Source organism: Sphaeramia orbicularis, chromosome 15 (assembly GCF_902148855.1).
Source record: "Sphaeramia orbicularis chromosome 15, fSphaOr1.1, whole genome shotgun sequence".
NCBI classification, from domain to species: Eukaryota; Metazoa; Chordata; class Actinopteri; order Kurtiformes; family Apogonidae; genus Sphaeramia; species Sphaeramia orbicularis.
Genome location: NC_043971.1, coordinates 3264065 through 3282855, shown reverse-complemented (window position 1 = coordinate 3282855; position 18791 = coordinate 3264065). Strand labels below are relative to the sequence as shown.

At 40.8% G+C, this 18791-nt stretch overlaps 1 protein-coding gene across 1 annotated transcript; it reads left to right on the top strand.

The window, feature by feature from the left end:
* Positions 1 to 828: 828 nt before the first annotated feature.
* pygb (phosphorylase, glycogen; brain) lies at positions 829 to 17635 on the top strand. The gene is made up of 20 exons (XM_030156740.1): positions 829 to 1235; positions 4115 to 4216; positions 4321 to 4399; positions 5690 to 5793; positions 6045 to 6179; positions 7397 to 7508; positions 7743 to 7825; positions 8440 to 8583; positions 8869 to 8961; positions 9040 to 9186; positions 9869 to 10032; positions 10115 to 10229; positions 10312 to 10413; positions 11313 to 11460; positions 12309 to 12367; positions 12448 to 12589; positions 14114 to 14321; positions 15756 to 15890; positions 16066 to 16132; positions 16986 to 17635. The coding sequence occupies exons 1-20, from the start codon at positions 993 to 995 to the stop codon at positions 17148 to 17150; spliced, it is 2547 nt and encodes an 848-aa protein (XP_030012600.1). The 5' UTR covers positions 829 to 992; the 3' UTR covers positions 17151 to 17635.
* Positions 17636 to 18791: the final 1156 nt, after the last annotated feature.

Sequence of the window (18791 nt, the reverse complement as noted above, 5' to 3'; positions counted from 1 at the left end):
GGATGAGCAAGAGAGACAGTAAAAAGGCCTTGATTGTTTGCCTGCAAAAATCCTGAAAATAAACCACTTGGAATACATCTATGGTATGAACATTGTGTTTTTGACTGTAAACCACAAACCCATGGTTCATCTAGTAGTTGTTTGAGTTATGTTAAAGTCTTAAGTTCAGTCACTTTTAAGTTGTTTAAATTTGATGACAAATAGCCGCAACACTAATCTAAATTAATCTAATCAGACCCCTCAGGTCATCTGGATCCGGTCTGTTGTCAGATCCCAGAGTCAGAACCAGATATGGAGAAGCTGCGTTCAGCTTCTATGCTCCACATGTCTGGAACAAACTTCCAGAAAACCTCAGATCAGCTGAAACACTCAGTTTATTTAAATCTAGGTTATTAAACACCCACCTGTTCTCAGCTGCATTTGAATAGAGTTTTTGTTCTTTTAACCTTAAAGTTTTTATCTGTTTGTCTGTTTCATCTGTTTATCTGATTTTGTTTTGTTTTGTTTGTTTTTCTCATGTCTATACTTGTTATTGCTTCTGCTGCAAAGCTTTTAATGTTTTATGTAAAGCACTTTGAACTGTCTTGTACATGAAATGTGCTGTAGAATTAAACCTGCCTTGCCTCAATCTAATCTAATCTAATCTAAAATCTAATCTAATCTAATCTAATCTAATCTAATCTAATCTAATCTAATCTAATCTAATATCTAATCTAATGTGGTTTCAATGTTTCATCACATTTTACAACTTTCCCTCAGAGTGACACCTCTGCTTGTGCTTCATGATCTTTGTTTACATTCCACAGGTGACCCACCCAGTGCCCTCAGGCCCCGCCCACTCCACAGCTGGCAGCTGTTTGTTAGTTTGTTTGGGTGTAGGAGTGGGTGGGACTTGTACTTGTTTTTCCGGCTCCACCTGAGCTCCAGGTGCGTCCGCGGCGGCTCGTCCGGCCTCAGTCCGCCTCTGAGCCTCCTCCGCCGGCTGTGGGAACATGGCGGTCCCGCTCACGGACCAGGAGAGGCGGAAGCAGATCAGCGTGCGGGGCATCGCGGGACTCGGGGACGTGGCGGAGGTGAAGAGCAGCTTCAACAGACACCTGCACTTCACCCTGGTCAAGGACCGCAATGTGGCCACCCCCCGGGACTACTACTTCGCCCTGGCGCACACCGTCCGGGACCACCTGGTGGGCCGCTGGATCCGGACCCAGCAGTACTACTACGAGAAGGACCCGAAGGTGAGACACCAGGCCGGGACCGGGACCGGGACCGGGACCGACGGAAGCCCGTTAGGAGATGACCAGGTTTAAGGTTTGGTCCGAAAATGAGTGAATGAACCAACGAAACAAACCTGATGTGAAGTGATGGTGTGAAAGTTTAGAGGAAAGTCCCGAATTCGGCTGAAGTTTAACAAAAGAATATTTAAAAGATGAGAGAAAATAGGAAAAAATGCGATACAAAGTAAATAAATCAATCTAATTGTGAAATAAAGAATGCACCGTTAGTTTATTGAACCAAAGTCCATTAAATAAACAGGAACCTTTGACATGAAGGTCTGCAGTGTTTGGTTTTTACGGAACACAAACGCATCTTTAACCTTAAAAACACTTTTAACAAAGCGGTATGGTGTGTTCAGGGTCACGGCTTCTTCTGGGAGATTTGATGATCCCACTGAACCCACAGACACTTGGACAGTTTGTGGGTCAGGACGTTATGTGTAATGTTCTGAGTCAACAGTTTCAGCAGTTTGTTCCTCATCACTCAAAGAATTATGGGAGATGTAGTGTTTTAGCTTACCAGAAATGTAACCATTTGAATTGAGTGAAAAACAAAATGAACAGGAACAATCATCACATGTACACAATAAAAGACCAAAAAAAAAAAAAAAAAAACAGAACAAAAACTGAAACTGAGCAGGACACGAGTTCAGCTGGACTTGATTGTCATTGTGTTTGTTTTTGTGCCTGTTGTTTGTTGTTATTGTTGTTATGTTGTGTTTGTTGTTCAGTTCCTGAACGTCCACATTCTCTAAATCTGTCCTGAATATCATGATGGTTCATTGTCATCACTCACTTCTCCATATAGTTATGATAGTGTTTATCATATAGTTCCATAGACGGTAGAGGTTTATAGTATTTGTACTGACTGTTGTAATAGTAATATATTAGGGATGGAACCATATGAAAATTTCATATCACGGTTATTGTGACCAAAATTATCACGCTTATCATTATTATTGCAGTATTGTTGAAATTGTGCTCAAAATGTTCAAAAAGTACTAATACACACACTGAAATAATTTAACCAAGTTGTATTTTGAAAAAAACAAACAAACAAAAAACAAATAAAATAATCGGAACAATGTACTTTCTGTTGCAGAAACATTCAAATATTAACCCTTAGTGGTCTGAGCTTATTTTGTTCGTTTTTCAGTCCTTTTGATTTTGCCTTTATATACTATAGAAACAAATGTTTACTATACCCATGTTTGGGATCTGTTTTTTCAGCACAACTTCATTTATATCAACTGCCTATTATTTTTTTTACCTACTATATCAACACAGAAGGACAAAAAACACAAAAAATCTAAAATCCCATTTGAAAAATGTGTATAATTTATTGCATAAATAACACACAGATGATTAACAAACCTTTTCAAAGACTTTAAAAGTGAATATTGGTTCCAAATATTAGGTATAGAAAATTAAAATTGTAATAAATTAAAACTATACTCAAATATTTGACATAAAAGCAGATCTTTACATAGGCGTTTTCTCTGGAAAAGTGCAGTAATCAAACACAGTTATCATGAGAATTAGAATTTAAACGGTAATACTCACCGTCTGCAATTTTACTGTGGTTTATCATTATACCGGTAATCGTTACATCCCCATAATATATCCACTATTAGTACTTGTATTTGTAGTAGTAGTATATCCACTATTAGTACTTGTATTTGTAGTAGTAGTATATCCACTGTTAGTACTAGTATTTGTAGTAGTAGTATATCCACTGTTAGTACTAGTATTTGTAGTAGTAGTATATCCACTGTTAGTACTAGTATTTGTAGTAGTAGTATATCCACTGTTAGTACTAGTATTTGTAGTAGTAGTATATCCACTGTTAGTACTAGTATTTGTAGTAGTAGTATATCCACTGTTAGTACTAGTATTTGTAGTAGTAGTACTAACAGTCGTGGTCCTTTGTTCTGGTTTCTAGTTCTTATTCTAACTCCAGCTGATCTACTTCAGTTCTAGTTCAGTTTTCTGTTCATCAGTTCCATCCATGTGTCTCCCCCCACCTCCCCCTTCTCCCCAGTCTCTCTCTCTCTTTCCTCCTTTCCTCTCTCTTTAACCCTCCCTCTCCTCCTGTCACTCGTCCATCCTCCTCAGTCTGGTTCTGCTCCAGGTTTCTGCAGTTAAAGGTACTTTGTCCTTCCTCTGTCTCCACTCACTGGTGTTCACTCCTGGAGGGTTCTGTTGAGTTTCTGTAAACTGGCGTCAGTCTGGTTTGGACCAACTCCATATGTAAACAATGAGATTATATGAACAGTTCTAAGTTTTTACGTTTTGCTTTGTACTGCATCTTATGACATTTATTTACTTATTTTGGTCTGATTTAATGTTTTTGCATCATTTCGTCAGGTATATGTTTACTGATGTTTTTTCTCCTGGACATGTAGTTTGCACTTGGTTTTGTGTTAATTTTGTATTATTTTTGGATGTATTTAGTTTGGTTTGTCTGACTTTATAAATATGATTTTATATCTGGTTGTGTACGACTAACCATTAAGGCTATTATTATTCAGAAGGGGGCAGGAAATGTAAGATTTTCTTCATCCTGCTCCTTTTCGAGCATGGGTGTACATGTCTGTTTACTTGATGATTATTGAATGTTTGGTGATGAAATGCACAACCATGAATGAAATAAATGAAATGAAATGAAAAAAATGAAATGAAAGTGTCATGAGATAACTTTTGTTTTGATTTGGTGCTATATAAATAATTTGATTGATATTCTGGAGATGAAACTGGAGTATAGTTTGTCAACTTGTTTGTTTATTCATTAGTTGAAAACGTGAACAGAACCAACAGAACCCACTGTGTCTGTGTTTCAGAGGGTCTATTATCTGTCTCTGGAGTTCTACATGGGACGGACTCTGCAGAACACCATGATCAACCTGGGTCTGCAGACAGCCTGCGATGAAGCCATCTACCAGGTACCGACATCGGTCTGGACCATAGACTGGGTTCTGGGCCAGGTGTGGTCCAGGTCTGATGTGTGTTGGAGGTGTCATGGTGGTGTTGTTTTGTGTTTGTGTAGTTGGGTTTGGACATTGAGGAGCTGGAGGAAATGGAGGAAGACGCCGGTCTGGGAAACGGAGGACTGGGTCGACTGGCAGGTTGGTTCAACACGTCAGCTGTAGGGCTGAGTATCGGCAAGAATCTGGTGATACGATACAAATCACAATAGTAGGACCACGATACAATATATCATGATACTGTTAAAAAGGCAACTTTTTGTTTGTTTCTTTTTTTTTTAAGATTATTTCCTGGAAGAATTGAATTACAGCAGAAATATGTAGAAAAATACCAAACAAAATTTTATTTGATCAGAACAGGATCTAATGCTATATCACAACATTTTTCTAAGTCTCCTAGTTTCCAAAGGAACTACCATCTGCCTCTCAGACAGTAAAAAGTGCCTTTAGGATGCTTCAAATAACCGGTATTTAATAAAATGGCGTTAAATAATAATAAATAAGATATAAACAATAAAGAAAAACAAAAATGAACCTCCGCCATATCTGCATTTGAATAAATACCTAAAAATATCGATACAGTATTGTGACATGATATGTCACGATATATTGCAGAACCGATGTTTTCCAACATCGCTAGTCAGCTGAATGTTAAACTATGTTCAGTTTGTGGTTCACCTGTACGCTCTGACAGACTGCACTTCAACTCTTATGTCAATATATTCACATAAATGCCTATTGATTGCCTTACCTTCTCAGGCTCAGATGGTAGAGCGGGTCGTCCAATAACCGAAGGGTTGGCAGTTCGAATCCCGCTCTGTCCATGTGCTGTTGTGTCCTTGGGCAAGACACTTCCCCCTCCTTGCCTCCAGTGCCACTCACACTGGTGTATGAATGCGTGTGAATGTTTGGTGGTGGGAGGGGCCGTAGGCACAAATTGTCAGCCACGCTTCTGTCAGTCTGCCCCAGGACAGCTGTGGATACAGATGTAGTTTACCACCACCAGAGGGAGGATGTGAGAGCGAATGAAGAATGGGTCAATAATGTAAAGCACTTTGGGTGTCTAGAAAAGCACTATATAAAATCCTGTCCATTATTATTATTATTATTTTTTATATTGTTTGTTTTTTGTACAATCCTTATGCTGCACATTTTTTTCTTGCACTTTATTCTGTTGCTGCCTTGACCAGTGAATTTCCTCATTGTGGGATCAATAAAGTCTAATCTAATCTAAAAACAGCGTTAATAACACCAAGTCCTGCACACGGAAAACATTTTGCATTAATGTTCTTACATGGACAGCTTCCTTCCATCCTAAGTTTCCATTTTCAGAAGATAATGTTGATGTAAACTCAACCACAGACAGTGTTCACATCCTCATGTTCCTGAAGTGTCCAAATCTCCTGTTGTCCCTGAATGTCCCGCCCTCAGCATGCTTTCTGGACTCCATGGCGACCCTCGGTCTGGCGGCGTACGGCTACGGGATCCGCTATGAGTTCGGGATCTTCAACCAGAAGATCAGGAACGGATGGCAGGTAAAGTCCACCTGAGACCCAGACCTAGAACCAGACCCGGGTCCAGGGTTAGTTTAGGACCGGTGTTTAATCTGAAGCCAATTTCTGTCACCAGAAGAATCGGTTCCAGACTGGTACCGGGTCTTCACTGAGCTGAAACACCAATACATGAGGGTCTGGAGGTGTGGCCAGAGGCGGGGCTACCGACACCAAAAGACCAATTAAAACTTTGTAACTGTCTTATCTGTCTGACTGTTGCTCCGCCCTTTCAGTTGGAGGAGGCAGATGATTGGCTGAGATATGGAAACCCGTGGGAGAAGGCCAGACCGGAGTACATGCTGCCGGTTCACTTCTACGGACGGGTGGAGAAACGGGAGGGTGGAGGCGTGGACTGGGTCGATACGCAGGTGAAAACATGTCTGTTATTCCCTCTGCCAGGAGGTAATGTGAGCACTTTGGTTTGTGTGTGTGTTTGTTTGTTTGTTTTTAGCAACTTTAGTGTAAAACTCTTCCACCCATCTTTCCCAAATCTTCCCCACAGATAGGCCTAGGCCCTGGGACCAACCCAGTACATTTTGGTCCCAGTAGGACAAAGTTCAAGGTCACAGCAAGGTCACAACATCTACAATTTTCCTATCTGTCATCATTGAGACATTTTCAAAATTCATAAAAAATTCAAAACGATCCCAATTAGCGTCCAATTTGACCCACCCGTAGCTTAGAACAATATCTTGTATCTGGAACTAAATTGTCCACATCCACTGTGGAATGTGGACTCTGTGCACATTTACATTTAACACTGAAAATCCCATTTACCACACATTTAAAATTAGAACTCAACAAATATTGATCTTCTCTTAAAATTAAAATTCTATAAATAAATAAATACATAAATAAATAAATGAAATTAAATAAATAAATAAGTAAATAAATTAAAACAAACTACAGACCTCCTGTACTGAAGACCTACAGTTCAAATCTTTTCATTCAATCAAATTATAACTACAAAAATGTAAAACCTATAAAAATGTGTTACCATGTTTGACCACAGTTTTTCTGCTGTATGGAACAACCTTGAAACTGTTTAATTTAAACAGAAATAGTCGATCCACACATGCACACCATTCAGGGTGCTTGGCGGAGGTTTGCGTTCTCTGAACACTTGTTAGAGCTGCAAACGATTAATCAATTAGGTGCTTGAAGCGAATGCAAAAATTCACGATTCGATTAATCGACTCAAATTGATTGAAGGGAAATATTCTATTGCAGTTTTCCTGAACTGAAGCTTCTTTGTGCGTCACAATAACCATCCGTGTGAAACACAACAGTGGAACCAATGTTTAACAGCAGAGAAATGAAGGAAACAAAGCTTTGATTCAGGAGAATTGTGGTTGAATGATTTTTTTTTTTGGATCACTTTGAGTCGATTAATCGTTTCAGCTCCAATTATTATTATTATTAATAGCAGTAGTAGTATTTACTGTATATTAACCTTGTATACACAGGTCAGTGTCTTGTACATGAATCCAGGTCCTCTCCTCCTTCCAACATTTTACCTTGTATTCGTACAGTCAGAATCTGTGTGTGTGTGTGTGTGTGTGTGTGTGTGTGTGTGTGCGCACAGGTTATCCTGGCGATGCCATATGACACACCCGTCCCTGGTTACCGTAACAACACGGTGAACACCATGAGACTGTGGTCGGCCAAAGCTCCAGATGACTTCAAACTCCACAACTGTACGTGACATGATGGATCTGACGGTTCATTATCTGATGATTTATGATGTAAATACGCTGTTCTCACCTGTATGATGTCACAGCGCAGTCACCTGTATGATGTCACAGTGGAGTCACCTGTATGATGTCACAGCGCAGTCACCTGTATGATGTCACAGTGGAGTCACCTGTATGATGTCACAGCGCAGTCACCTGAATGCCTCAATGCATAAATGTGTTCTGTTCGTGTCACAGTTAACGTTGGAGATTACATTGAGGCTGTTCTGGACAGGAACCTGGCAGAGAACATCTCCAGAGTCCTGTATCCCAACGACAACGTGAGTCTGACAGGTCACATGACACACTGTCCACCAATCGGAAGCTCTGATATGAAGGTCAAGTTTATTTATATAGCACATTTACAACAACGTAAAAAAGTGTTGCAGAAAGATATAGGTAAAAATACAAAATATGATAAAACTACTGTACTTTCCGGATTAAAAGCCACGCTCACCCCGTCTCCAGCGTCTCACCATCGCTTCATTGATGCCAAGCTTATGTGTAGCAGCTCTATTTCCTTCTTCGTCAGCCGGATCGATCGTTAGCCCAGAAAACATAAATTAGCTGCATCATTTAAGAGCCGCGAGTTCACAGTGTGTGGAAAAAAGTAGCGGCTGAAAGACCGGAAATTACGGTAGTCTGTACATATGGAAATATAAGATAAAAACAGATCCACAATAACAGGATAAATAGTATCTAAAAACACAACTAGAAGATAAAACAAATAATTCACACTCGTGTATTAAAAGCCAGTGCAAATAGGTGCGTCTTTAAAACAGATTTAAAACAGATTCCAGATGCTCAGTAGACTGTGCACATGTGATACGCTGAGGCAGAGTCAGATCGTATCAGTGTTTTCACTGATGTTTAGATCACATTCTTCTCATTCCAGTTCTTCGAGGGGAAGGAGCTCCGTCTCAAACAGGAATACTTTGTGGTGGCGGCGACGCTGCAGGACATCATCCGCAGGTTCAAGTCGTCCAAGTTCGGCTGCAGAGACCCGGTCAGGACGTCCTTCGACACCTTCCCCAAAAAGGTGAGGAGGAGGTGGAGGTGGTTCAGGACTGGACACGCCCTCAGACTGTTTGAGGAGCTGGAGAAACTCAGTGAAGGTTCAGAGAAGCTAAAGGTCGACAGTAAAATGAATCTGATCTTCTGTGACCTGGTCTCATGTGTAAAATCACAGACATGCTCCTTTAAATCCAACCAAACTGAGCATCAGGTGGAGGACGCGAAGGACGTCCTGGCGTGTTGTTTGGGTCGTGTGTGTGGAGTCTCACATGTTCTTGGCGGTGTGTTTCTTCTTCTGTGGTGCTTTCAGGTGGCCATCCAACTCAACGACACTCATCCGGCTCTGGCCATTCCTGAGCTGATGAGGATCCTGGTGGACGTGGAGAAACTGGACTGGGAGAAGGTCAGAGCGCAGAGCGAGGGTTTAAGATGATTAAGACGAACATGTGACATGTGACTGTAACGTGTTGACGTGTTCCAGGCGTGGGACATCACCTGTCGCACGTGTTCGTACACCAACCACACAGTTCTTCCTGAGGCTCTGGAGCGTTGGCCCGTTTACATGTTCGAGAAGCTGCTGCCCAGACACCTGCTCATCATCTACGACATCAACCAGAGACACCTGGACGTAAGGCTCCTCTGGACTCTACCGGACTCTGTTAGGCTCTACTGGACTCTGTTAGACTCTACTGGACTCTGTTAGGCTCTACTGGACTCTACTGGACTCTGTTAGGCTCTACTGGACTCTACTGGACTCTGTTAGGCTCTACTGGACTCGACTGGACTCTGTTAGACTCTACTGGACTCTGTTAGGCTCTACTGGACTCTACTGGACTCTGTTAGACTCTACTGGACTCTGTTAGACTCTACTGGACTCTGTTAGGCTCTACTGGACTCTGTTAGGCTCTACTGGACTCTACTGGACTCTGTTAGGCTCTGCTGGACTCTACTGGACTCTGTTAGGCTCTGCTGGACTCTACTGGACTCTGTTAGGCTCTGCTGGACTCTACTGGACTCTGTTAGGCTCTGCTGGACTCTACTGGACTCTGTTAGGCTCTGCTGGACTCTACTGGACTCTGTTAGGCTCTACTCTAGTCTGTGCCTCTACTGACGTTAACCTTTAGACTAAAGTGTTTGTGAAAACCCTGATGCTCTGGACTCTGCTGGACTCTGCTGGACTCTGCTGGACTCTGCTGGACTCTGCTAACCCTAACCAAATCTGATGCACATGACCCCCCCCCCCATGACCCCATCTTCTAAATGACAGTAGATGAGCTCCTGCTGTTTCAGTAAAGTCCGTTTCTTCTCAGAGAATCGCCGCTCTGTTTCCTGGTGACGTGGACCGTCTTCGTCGGATGTCTTTGATCGAAGAAGGCGATCCGAAGAGGATCAACATGGCTCACCTGTGCGTGGTCGGATCCCACGCCGTCAACGGTGTCGCTCAGATCCACACTGACATCGTCAAGGAGACTGTGTGAGTCCCACAGCCAATCAGAGCGCAGCATGACGTCAGGAGAGCGTGTGGTTTGATGGTAAATGTGTCTATGGTCCTGCAGGTTTAGAGACTTCCATGAGGTGGATCCTGACAAGTTCCAGAATAAAACAAACGGTATCACGCCTCGCCGCTGGCTGCTGCTGTGTAACCCCGGCCTGTCAGACGTCATCTCTGAGGTGAACGCCGCTGTGATGCCTTCAAACGCGTCCGGATTCATCAGCGTCAGTAGAATGATGTTCATGTGTCCTCCTCCTGCAGCGAATCGGTGAAGACTTCGTCATTGACCTCCAGCAGCTGAAGAAACTTCTGGAGTTTGTGGATGACGAGGCTTTTATCAGAGACGTGGCCAAAGTCAAACAGGTGGGAACGACACAAGAGTACAGGAGGTCTGACTCCATGGTGGTCCTCACATGGTCCCTCCATCTGCGTTAGGGTTGGATGTTCTGGGGGTGCAGGGCTGTCAGACTCATGTTAGTTCAGTTCCACATTCAGTCCGATTTGATCTCCAGTGAAACAGACCAGTAAAATAATAACAGTGAAAAAAGTAAAATTCTGTTATGATCAGGTTTACATCAAACAAAGTTTCCTAAAAATCTGAATAACATGAACAACTTGAATTGTCTTAAGAAAAACAAATGCAATTTTAACAATATTATACCTCAGTTTATCATTTCCACATGTGCGTTACAATCACACAAAACATTTAGTAACAGGCAGAATATTGGTCAAACTGCATTTACTTTTCTTAACACATTTCCGTTTGTTCGTATTTGTTAAAGTTATTCCCATTTTTTGTAAACGTATAGTTTGGTAATGTAAACATTTTCATGTAATTTTACTTTTTTACACCAACAAACAGAGAAAATTTGGGGTTGTCATTATTTATAGGTTATTATAATAATATTTTACTGGTTCTGACCCACTTGAAATCTCATTGAACTGTATGTGTGTGTATGTGGAACCTGAATTAAAATGATTTTGACATCATTGATTGTTAATATGTTCAGTGTAATTTTTGCTATTTTTCACAAACTCATCCTGCGGGCTGGATTTGGCCCCCGGGCCGCTTGTTTGACACCTGTGTGGTAGTGGGTGAGCATGCGGCAGTGGCGGTGGCGTTAGATGATGTCACATGGGGACTGTCTCTGATACAGGTGTTGTGTTCATTTGTAGAATTATTTATCTGATCATCTATTAACACAAACCCGCTAAAAACAGACTGAATCCAATCCATTGAAGATACTCGTCTCGTTTCTTAGGAGAACAAGCTGAAGTTCGCATCGTTCCTGCAGAAGCAGAACCAGATCCAGGTGGACCCAGAGTCCCTGTTCGACGTCCAGGTGAAGCGGATCCATGAGTACAAGAGGCAGCTGTTGAACTGTCTGCACGTCATCACCCTCTACAACCGTACGAACACTCATCACATACTGCAGCGCCACCTGCTGACGGACTGGTGCTGCAGCACAGACTCATGGAGAGAAACAGACGATAAAACAGCAAAACAAGTTTAAAAATAATGAAAAAAAAAAACAGTGTTCTGTATTATTTTATTTGAGGCTTGTAAGGATGTAACAATTACCGGTATAACAATAAACTGCGGTAAAATTCCCGACGGTTAATATTACTGTTTAAATTCTAATTATCATGATAACTGTGTTTGATTACTGCACAGAGAGAGAGACTATCTATCTATGAAAAAGAAACTAAAACTACTCAAAGTTGTTATGGAAAATGGTCAAACAGTGTCCATAAGGTGTCATCTTTAATGCACATTTGTATGTTTGATGTTTACATGGTAATATTGGAATGTTTCTGCCGAGAGAGAGTACATTGTGCCTATTATTTTATTTATTTATTTATTTATTTTTTCCAAAATACAACTTGGTTAAGTTATTTCAGTGTATGTATCAGAACTTTTTGAACATTTCGAGCTCATTTCAACAACACGACGATAATAATGGTAACCGTGATAATTTTGGTCACAATAACCATGATATGAAATTTTCCTATCGTTACATCCCTACAGGCTTGTTAATGACCAGTTGATCCTATTGTTCGACATTAACATTATTTACTGAATAAAATTAGAAAAGTACAGTTTAAGTGTTTAACAAGAACCAAGTCTTTACTTCAGTGTAAAGTCTGTGATTTATATTTGATTTTTATTTACATGTTGATTATTTTTGAACGTATTGAATCTAAAATGTTAAAGTGGTCGAGTGTGTTATTATTAATCTGTGGTTTTGGTCTTTCAGGGATTAAACTGGATCCCCAGAGACATTTTGTCCCTCGGACGGTGATGATCGGTGGAAAGGTGAAGGTTCAACCACAGTCAAACACGTGAACAGGCTGTAGCGTTGGATTTGTGTTGTCTGAACCCTTTCCTGTCTGCAGGCGGCTCCAGGTTACCACATGGCCAAACTGATCATCAAACTCATCACGTCTGTGGGTCATGTGATCAATAATGACCCAGCGGTGGGAAACAGGCTGAAGCTGATTTACCTGGAAAACTACAGAGTGTCTTTAGCAGAGAGAGGTGACAACAAAACACATCACTCTTATCATTCGTTACCATAGAAACCAGGTTCAGACTTGAACCTGGTCTCCAGACTCCAGATCTTGTGGGTCAGTATGTGGATCTAGTCCAGTATTTATCAAACCACAGTTAAACTCAGATGTTTTTCTGTGTCTGTTTGGGGTTTTTAATAATATCTGTGTATTGGATGATGCTCTTTTCTCCTTCCTGTTCATCCTACTGTTGGTCTGAGTCTGTTTCCATCCAGTTTGTCCATATTTACCACAGATGGAGCTGCATTTGTCCTCTTTCAGACAGTGTTTGGACCAAAGCCCAGTGACTTAAAGAATCTGAACTATGAGCCTCAGAGTGACACCAGTTCCATCCAACGGACCATTAAACCAATCAGAAACTAGACCGTTCTGTTCAAATCCACTAAACTCACCGTTCACATCCACGACTTTAAACAGTTTAAACCAGGGCTGTCCAACTCATTTGGTTCAGTTCCATATTTAGCCCAATTTGATCTCAAGGGGGCCAGACCAGTAAAATAATGACTTAATAACCTATAAATAATGACAAATCCACGTTTTTCTTTTTGTTTTAGTACAAAAAACCCCAATTGTGAAAATATTTACATTTTACAAAAAAAGATGTGAATAACCTGACAAAACTGAAATTTGATTTAAAAAAAATTAGTGCAATTTTAACAATATTATGTCTCAACTTATTATTTCTACATGTACATTTACACACAGTGTTCCATAAACATTTGGGAACAGGCAGAATATTGTTAAAATTTTGGAGTTTGGAACTAAAATTTAAACAATTTCTACAATATTCCATCTCTTATTATTAACACAACTCCAGATCACAGTGGATCCATAAATGCACCAAACATTTAGGAACAGGCAGAATATTGTTCAAATTGTACATTTCAGGTTGTTCATCTTTGTTTATATTTATGTATTTATTTGCATTTTATTGCGAAAGAATAGTTTTGTAAATGTAACTATTTTCACAGTGGAATGTTATTTTTTTCACTTAAATTTTTTCCACATAATTTTTCACAAAGAACATTTGTGGTTGTCATTATTTCTGGGTTATTGTGTTGTTATTTTTACTGGAGATCACATTGGTCTGTATGTGGAACCTGAACCAAAATGATTTGAACAACCTGGACTGTTCAGGTTCATTTTTGCATTTTCATCCTGCAGGGCCGGAATGGAACCTTTGGTGGGGGGGCCAGATTTGGCCCCCGGGCCGCATGTTTAACACCTGTGGTTTAAACTTATAGAACATTTATGTCAGCGCCTTCACACCAGTCAACTAGAACTCACACTGAAAGGGTTAATGATCTGAGGAACCACAAACATCTGACTGACCACTACACTGAAATCTCAGTTTGTCAGTGTCTATAATTCAGTGGGAGAAGTGATGCAAATCGCCATAGCAACCATGTATGAAGTGATGGGAATGGCCATAGGAACCACAGACTACAGTGGACGTTTACGTGGTTCTGATGTTGTGTGGCGGTGTTTCCAGTGATCCCGGCCGCTGACCTGTCGGAGCAGATCTCCACGGCTGGAACAGAAGCTTCCGGAACAGGAAACATGAAGTTCATGCTGAACGGAGCGCTGACCATCGGCACCATGGATGGAGCCACGGTGGAGATGGCCCAGGAGGCCGGAGAGGAAAACCTGTTCATCTTCGGAATGCGAGTGTCCGACGTAGAGGAGGTGGACAAGAAGGGGTGAGGCACGCTGCGTTCAGGGACCCCTCAGACCGTCTGTACAACTGAGCAGCTCACTTCACCTAAAGCAGGGGAGTCAAACTCATTTTAGTTCAGTTCCACATTCAGCCCAATGGGCTCTATGCACAACCCCACTACTTCCTGAACTTCAGGTGGGTCCTTTGTTTCCTGTCTTTCATTATTGGACACACTGATTAATCCAGGTGTGCCTAATCAATCAGTTGTCCCAACAAGTAGCAGACACACCTGGATTAATCAGTGTGTCCAATAATGAAAGACAGGAAATAAAGGAGCCACCTGAAGTTCAGGAAGTAGTGGGGCTGTGCATAGAGTCCATTTGATCTCAAGGGGGTCGGACCAGTAAAATAATACCAGTGAAAAAATAAAATTAAATTATGATAATGTTTACATCTACAAAAATCTGAATAACATGAACAACTGGAAACATCTTAAGAAAAACAAGTGCAATTTTAACAATATTATACCTCAGATTATCAGTTTATCATTTACATATGTGCATTACAACTTACTTTACAATTACAAATGCACAAAACATTTAATAACAGGCAGAATATTGGTAAAATTGCATTTACTTATCTTAAGACATTTCAGGTTTTTCAAATTTTTTGTAAAATAACAGTTTTTTTATATAAACATTTTCATGTAATTTTACTTTTTCACGCTAAAACAAAGATAAAATTTGCTGTTTTCATTATTTATATGTTTATTAATATGATAGTATTTTACTGGTCTGACCCACTTGATATTCTAATTGGTCTGTATGTGGAATCTGAATTAAAATGATTTTGACATCCTCGATAGTTAATATCTTCAGTGTAATTTTTGTATTTCACAAATCCATCCTACGGGCCAGATTGGATCCTTTAGCGGGCTGGATTTGGCCCCCGGGCCACATGTTTAACACCTGTGACCTAAAGCTTCAGCAGGAAATAGATTCAGATGAAAGTAGACCTCCTCTGTTCTGTTAATATTTAGTCTTCATAGTTTTCCACAAACTCAGCCTTTACAGTTAAAAGAGTTTTAACTGAATATCCTAAAGATGAAGAATCAACTCATATACAGTAAATCTTCAAACATTTTAAAAACTGAATCCAAACTGTTTAAGATAAATGTACATTATTCATCTACCCACAGTTTTTATTTAGTACTTTGTGTTAAATGTGAGGATTTCTTCATATTCTTTTTACTAGTTTAGTATTTTCAGTTCAAAGCTTTGTCACAAATTAAAAAACAAATCAAACATGTTTTTTTTATATAAAAATAAAATACAATAAATTCAGATTGAAAGAGAAAATGAAAGCCTTATAACAAATTAAAACCGTATATTATATCTTATTAAATCTGGTTTTATGTGTCCTGTTCTTAGCTTTGGGTTTGTCGGATTGTTCTTGAACTAACCATCGCTTCCTGCAGGTACGACGCCAGAGAGTTCTACGAGCGTCTGCCGGAGCTCAAACTGGCCGTGGACCAGATCCAGAACGGATTCTTCAATCCAGAAAAACCGGACCTATTCAAAGACCTGGTGGACATGCTCCTGAACCACGACAGGTGAGAACAGGCAGAACAAACAGCAGCAGAAAAACCGTTTGATCTGAATGACAATGAAACTATACGTCACAGACTGAGGTTTTAAAGACGCCTGACACTAAGCCTGTGTGGTGTGTTCTATGGTCTGGGTTCTGTGTCTATATTTCACATGGTCTCTGTTTTTTCCATGTCTCAGGTTCAAGGTCTTTGCGGATTTCGAGTCCTATGTCTCGTGTCAGGACAGAGTCAGTCTGCTCTTCCAGGTAAAAGTTAGGATTGGGGTCTTCAGTTACTGGGTTGAGGTCAGGGTCTTCAGTCAACGTCAGATGTCAGGTGGGGGTTTTCGGTCGTCCTCAGGTTGGAGTCTTCAGTCGTCGGTTTGGTGTCAGTAGGGGTGTGTGTTGGCAAGAATCTGGCGATACGATACAAATCCCAATACTAGGATCACGATACGATATACCATGATACTGTTAAAAAGGCAATTTTTTGTTTGTTTCTTTTTTTTTAAATGATTATTTCCTTGAAGAATTGAATTACACCCGAACTCTGCACAAATATTAAACACATTTTTATTTGATCACAACAGGATCTGATGCTACATCATAAAATTTTCCTGTGTTCAAACTTAAATTATCTTTTACAGACATTCCAGTTTCAGATCCTGTTCAAATGTTCATATTCTATTAGTTCACAACTAACATCAGAACAGTATTTTTGTGCGATCCCAACAAAGGAACTGCCATCTGCCTCTCAGACAGTAAAAAGTGCTTTTAGGATGCTTCAAATAACCATTATTTAATAAAAGTGTTAAATAATAATAAATAAAATATAAATAATAAAGAAAACCAAAAAAACAAAATGAACCTCTGCCATATCTGCATTGGAATAAATACCTAAAAATATCGATACTGTATCGATATTAAAAAGTACTGTATCGTGAAATTAAATATCACGATATATTGCAGAACTGGTATTTTCTTACACCCCTAGGTGTCAGGGTCTTCAGTTGTCAGTTTGGGGTCGGGGTCTTCAGTCCTTGAGTTGGTGTTGGGGTCTTCAGTTGTCGGGTCGGGGTCTTGTCTTCTGGCTTCTGAACCCTGCTTCCTGTCTCCTCAGAACCCCAGGGCCTGGACCCAGATGGTGATCCGAAACATCGCCTCCTCTGGGAAATTCTCCAGCGACCGGACCATCCGACAGTACGCCACGGAGATCTGGGGTGTGGAACCGTCCGACGTGACAATCCCTCCGCCTAATGAACCACCCTTCAAGGCCCAGGACTGAGGAGACCAGGTTGGCCTGGGGCTGAGGAGACCGTCCACATCCAGGTCGGACACAGTTTAAGAATCCAGGGTTAGGGTTAGGGGTCTGGACCCAGGCAGCTCCGTTGACCTTGAATGTCTGAATCAGGTCGACACTGGACACATTAACCAGATATTTACTGTAAAACCTCAGTTCATCTGCGTCCAATCCTTTGACTGCTTTTGACAGAAGTAGAACAGATGAGGTCGATGATAGTTTTAACTCCGAAATTGACATAAAACTCATTTTCTTTCTATTCAGATTTTTCAAGTCTGGCTAAAAGTTGATGTGAGTGAATAAATAAATGAATGTAATTAAAGTATCATTGTCTTAAAATGAGCTGCACATTGGGATGAAAAACTCCAAAAGTTTGTGTGTTTGATTTAAAATAATTTTTTTAAAAAGTGAGTGGAAATGTTTGACATATTTGGACGTAAACCTGAATAAAGTGGGATTTAAACTGTTAACATATACTAGTGCGTTGACCTGTGGGGATCCTCGGGTTCTAGATGTGGTCGTTTTTATGCTGTTGTGTATTTGTGCATGCTGTACCGCATTTGTCCAGCAGTCACCACCAAAGCGTTATTGTCATAACAATGTGATTGTGAGGCTGTGGTATTCCAAAATTACTAATATCTCCCAAAATATTGGTCCTATTAACTTGCTGTTTTCACTAGTCTGTTCCTTGACCAAAAATACATAAATATGACAAACCGCAGCGGTCAGCTCATCACGGATTTTGTGTGATTCCCGAGGCACACATGCAATACAGATGTACGACTGAAATATTTCATCCTGGTTGTTCTAGTCGTTTTTCTTTTGAATGTGAGGTTTATTGGTTTATTTCATTGGTTTGAAGCTCATTGGTTGTTTCAAGTTCTGCATTTTTGTCGCAACTGAAGTTTTTAATATTTAAAGGTGCGGGAGACTTGCTTGACCAATTTTTCCTCAGATTTGTCAAACCTCAGTCATATCCTCAGTATCATGAATCTGTTCGTCTGTCTGTCATTCCTCACCTGAATCTCTTGCATTACAGTGAACAGTTTCTTAGTTCCATCCACCAGAAACAAAACCATTTGTTTACAAACCAAGCTGGGAGGGAACTCGGGCATCTTCGGAATTTTGTCGCGACGTGCATTGTAGGAAAGGGAGGTTCGCGCAGCCACCTGACAGCAGCAGCGGCAGCGCAACCGTATGATATTATATGGATGAAACACGATGCGGAAACAGCGGAAACAGCGGAAACGGCTGGAGGAATAATCATAGAGGGTAGGGAGCTCCTGCCGTTTCCGCATTGTGTCTGTTCCAGCTGCCGCTGTCAGGCGGCTGCGCGAGCCTTCGCTTCCCACAATGCACGTCACAACAAAATTCCAAAGATGCCCGAGTTCCCTCCCAGCTCGCTTTGTAAACAAATGGTTTTGTTTCTGGTGGATGGAACTAAGAAACTGTTCACTGTAATGCAAGAGATTCAGGTGAGGAATGACAGACAGACGAACAGATTCATGATACTGAGGTTTGACAGATTTGATGAAAAATCGGTCATGAAAGTCTCCCGCACCTGTAAATCAAAGTATGAAAAAGCCTAGAGTGCAGGTGCCTTATGGGTAATGTAGTCCTGAATAT

Bases quoted from the DNA above. Each gene is read 5' to 3' on its own strand.
- pygb (XM_030156740.1), top strand. From the start codon at position 993: ATGGCGGTCCCGCTCACGGACCAGGAGAGGCGGAAGCAGATCAGCGTG. The intron at 4,400-5,689 runs GTTGGTTCAACA...TCCCGCCCTCAG, and splicing joins AGGACTGGGTCGACTGGCAG to CATGCTTTCTGGACTCCATG. The intron at 15,891-16,065 runs GTGAGAACAGGC...TCCATGTCTCAG, and splicing joins ATGCTCCTGAACCACGACAG to GTTCAAGGTCTTTGCGGATT.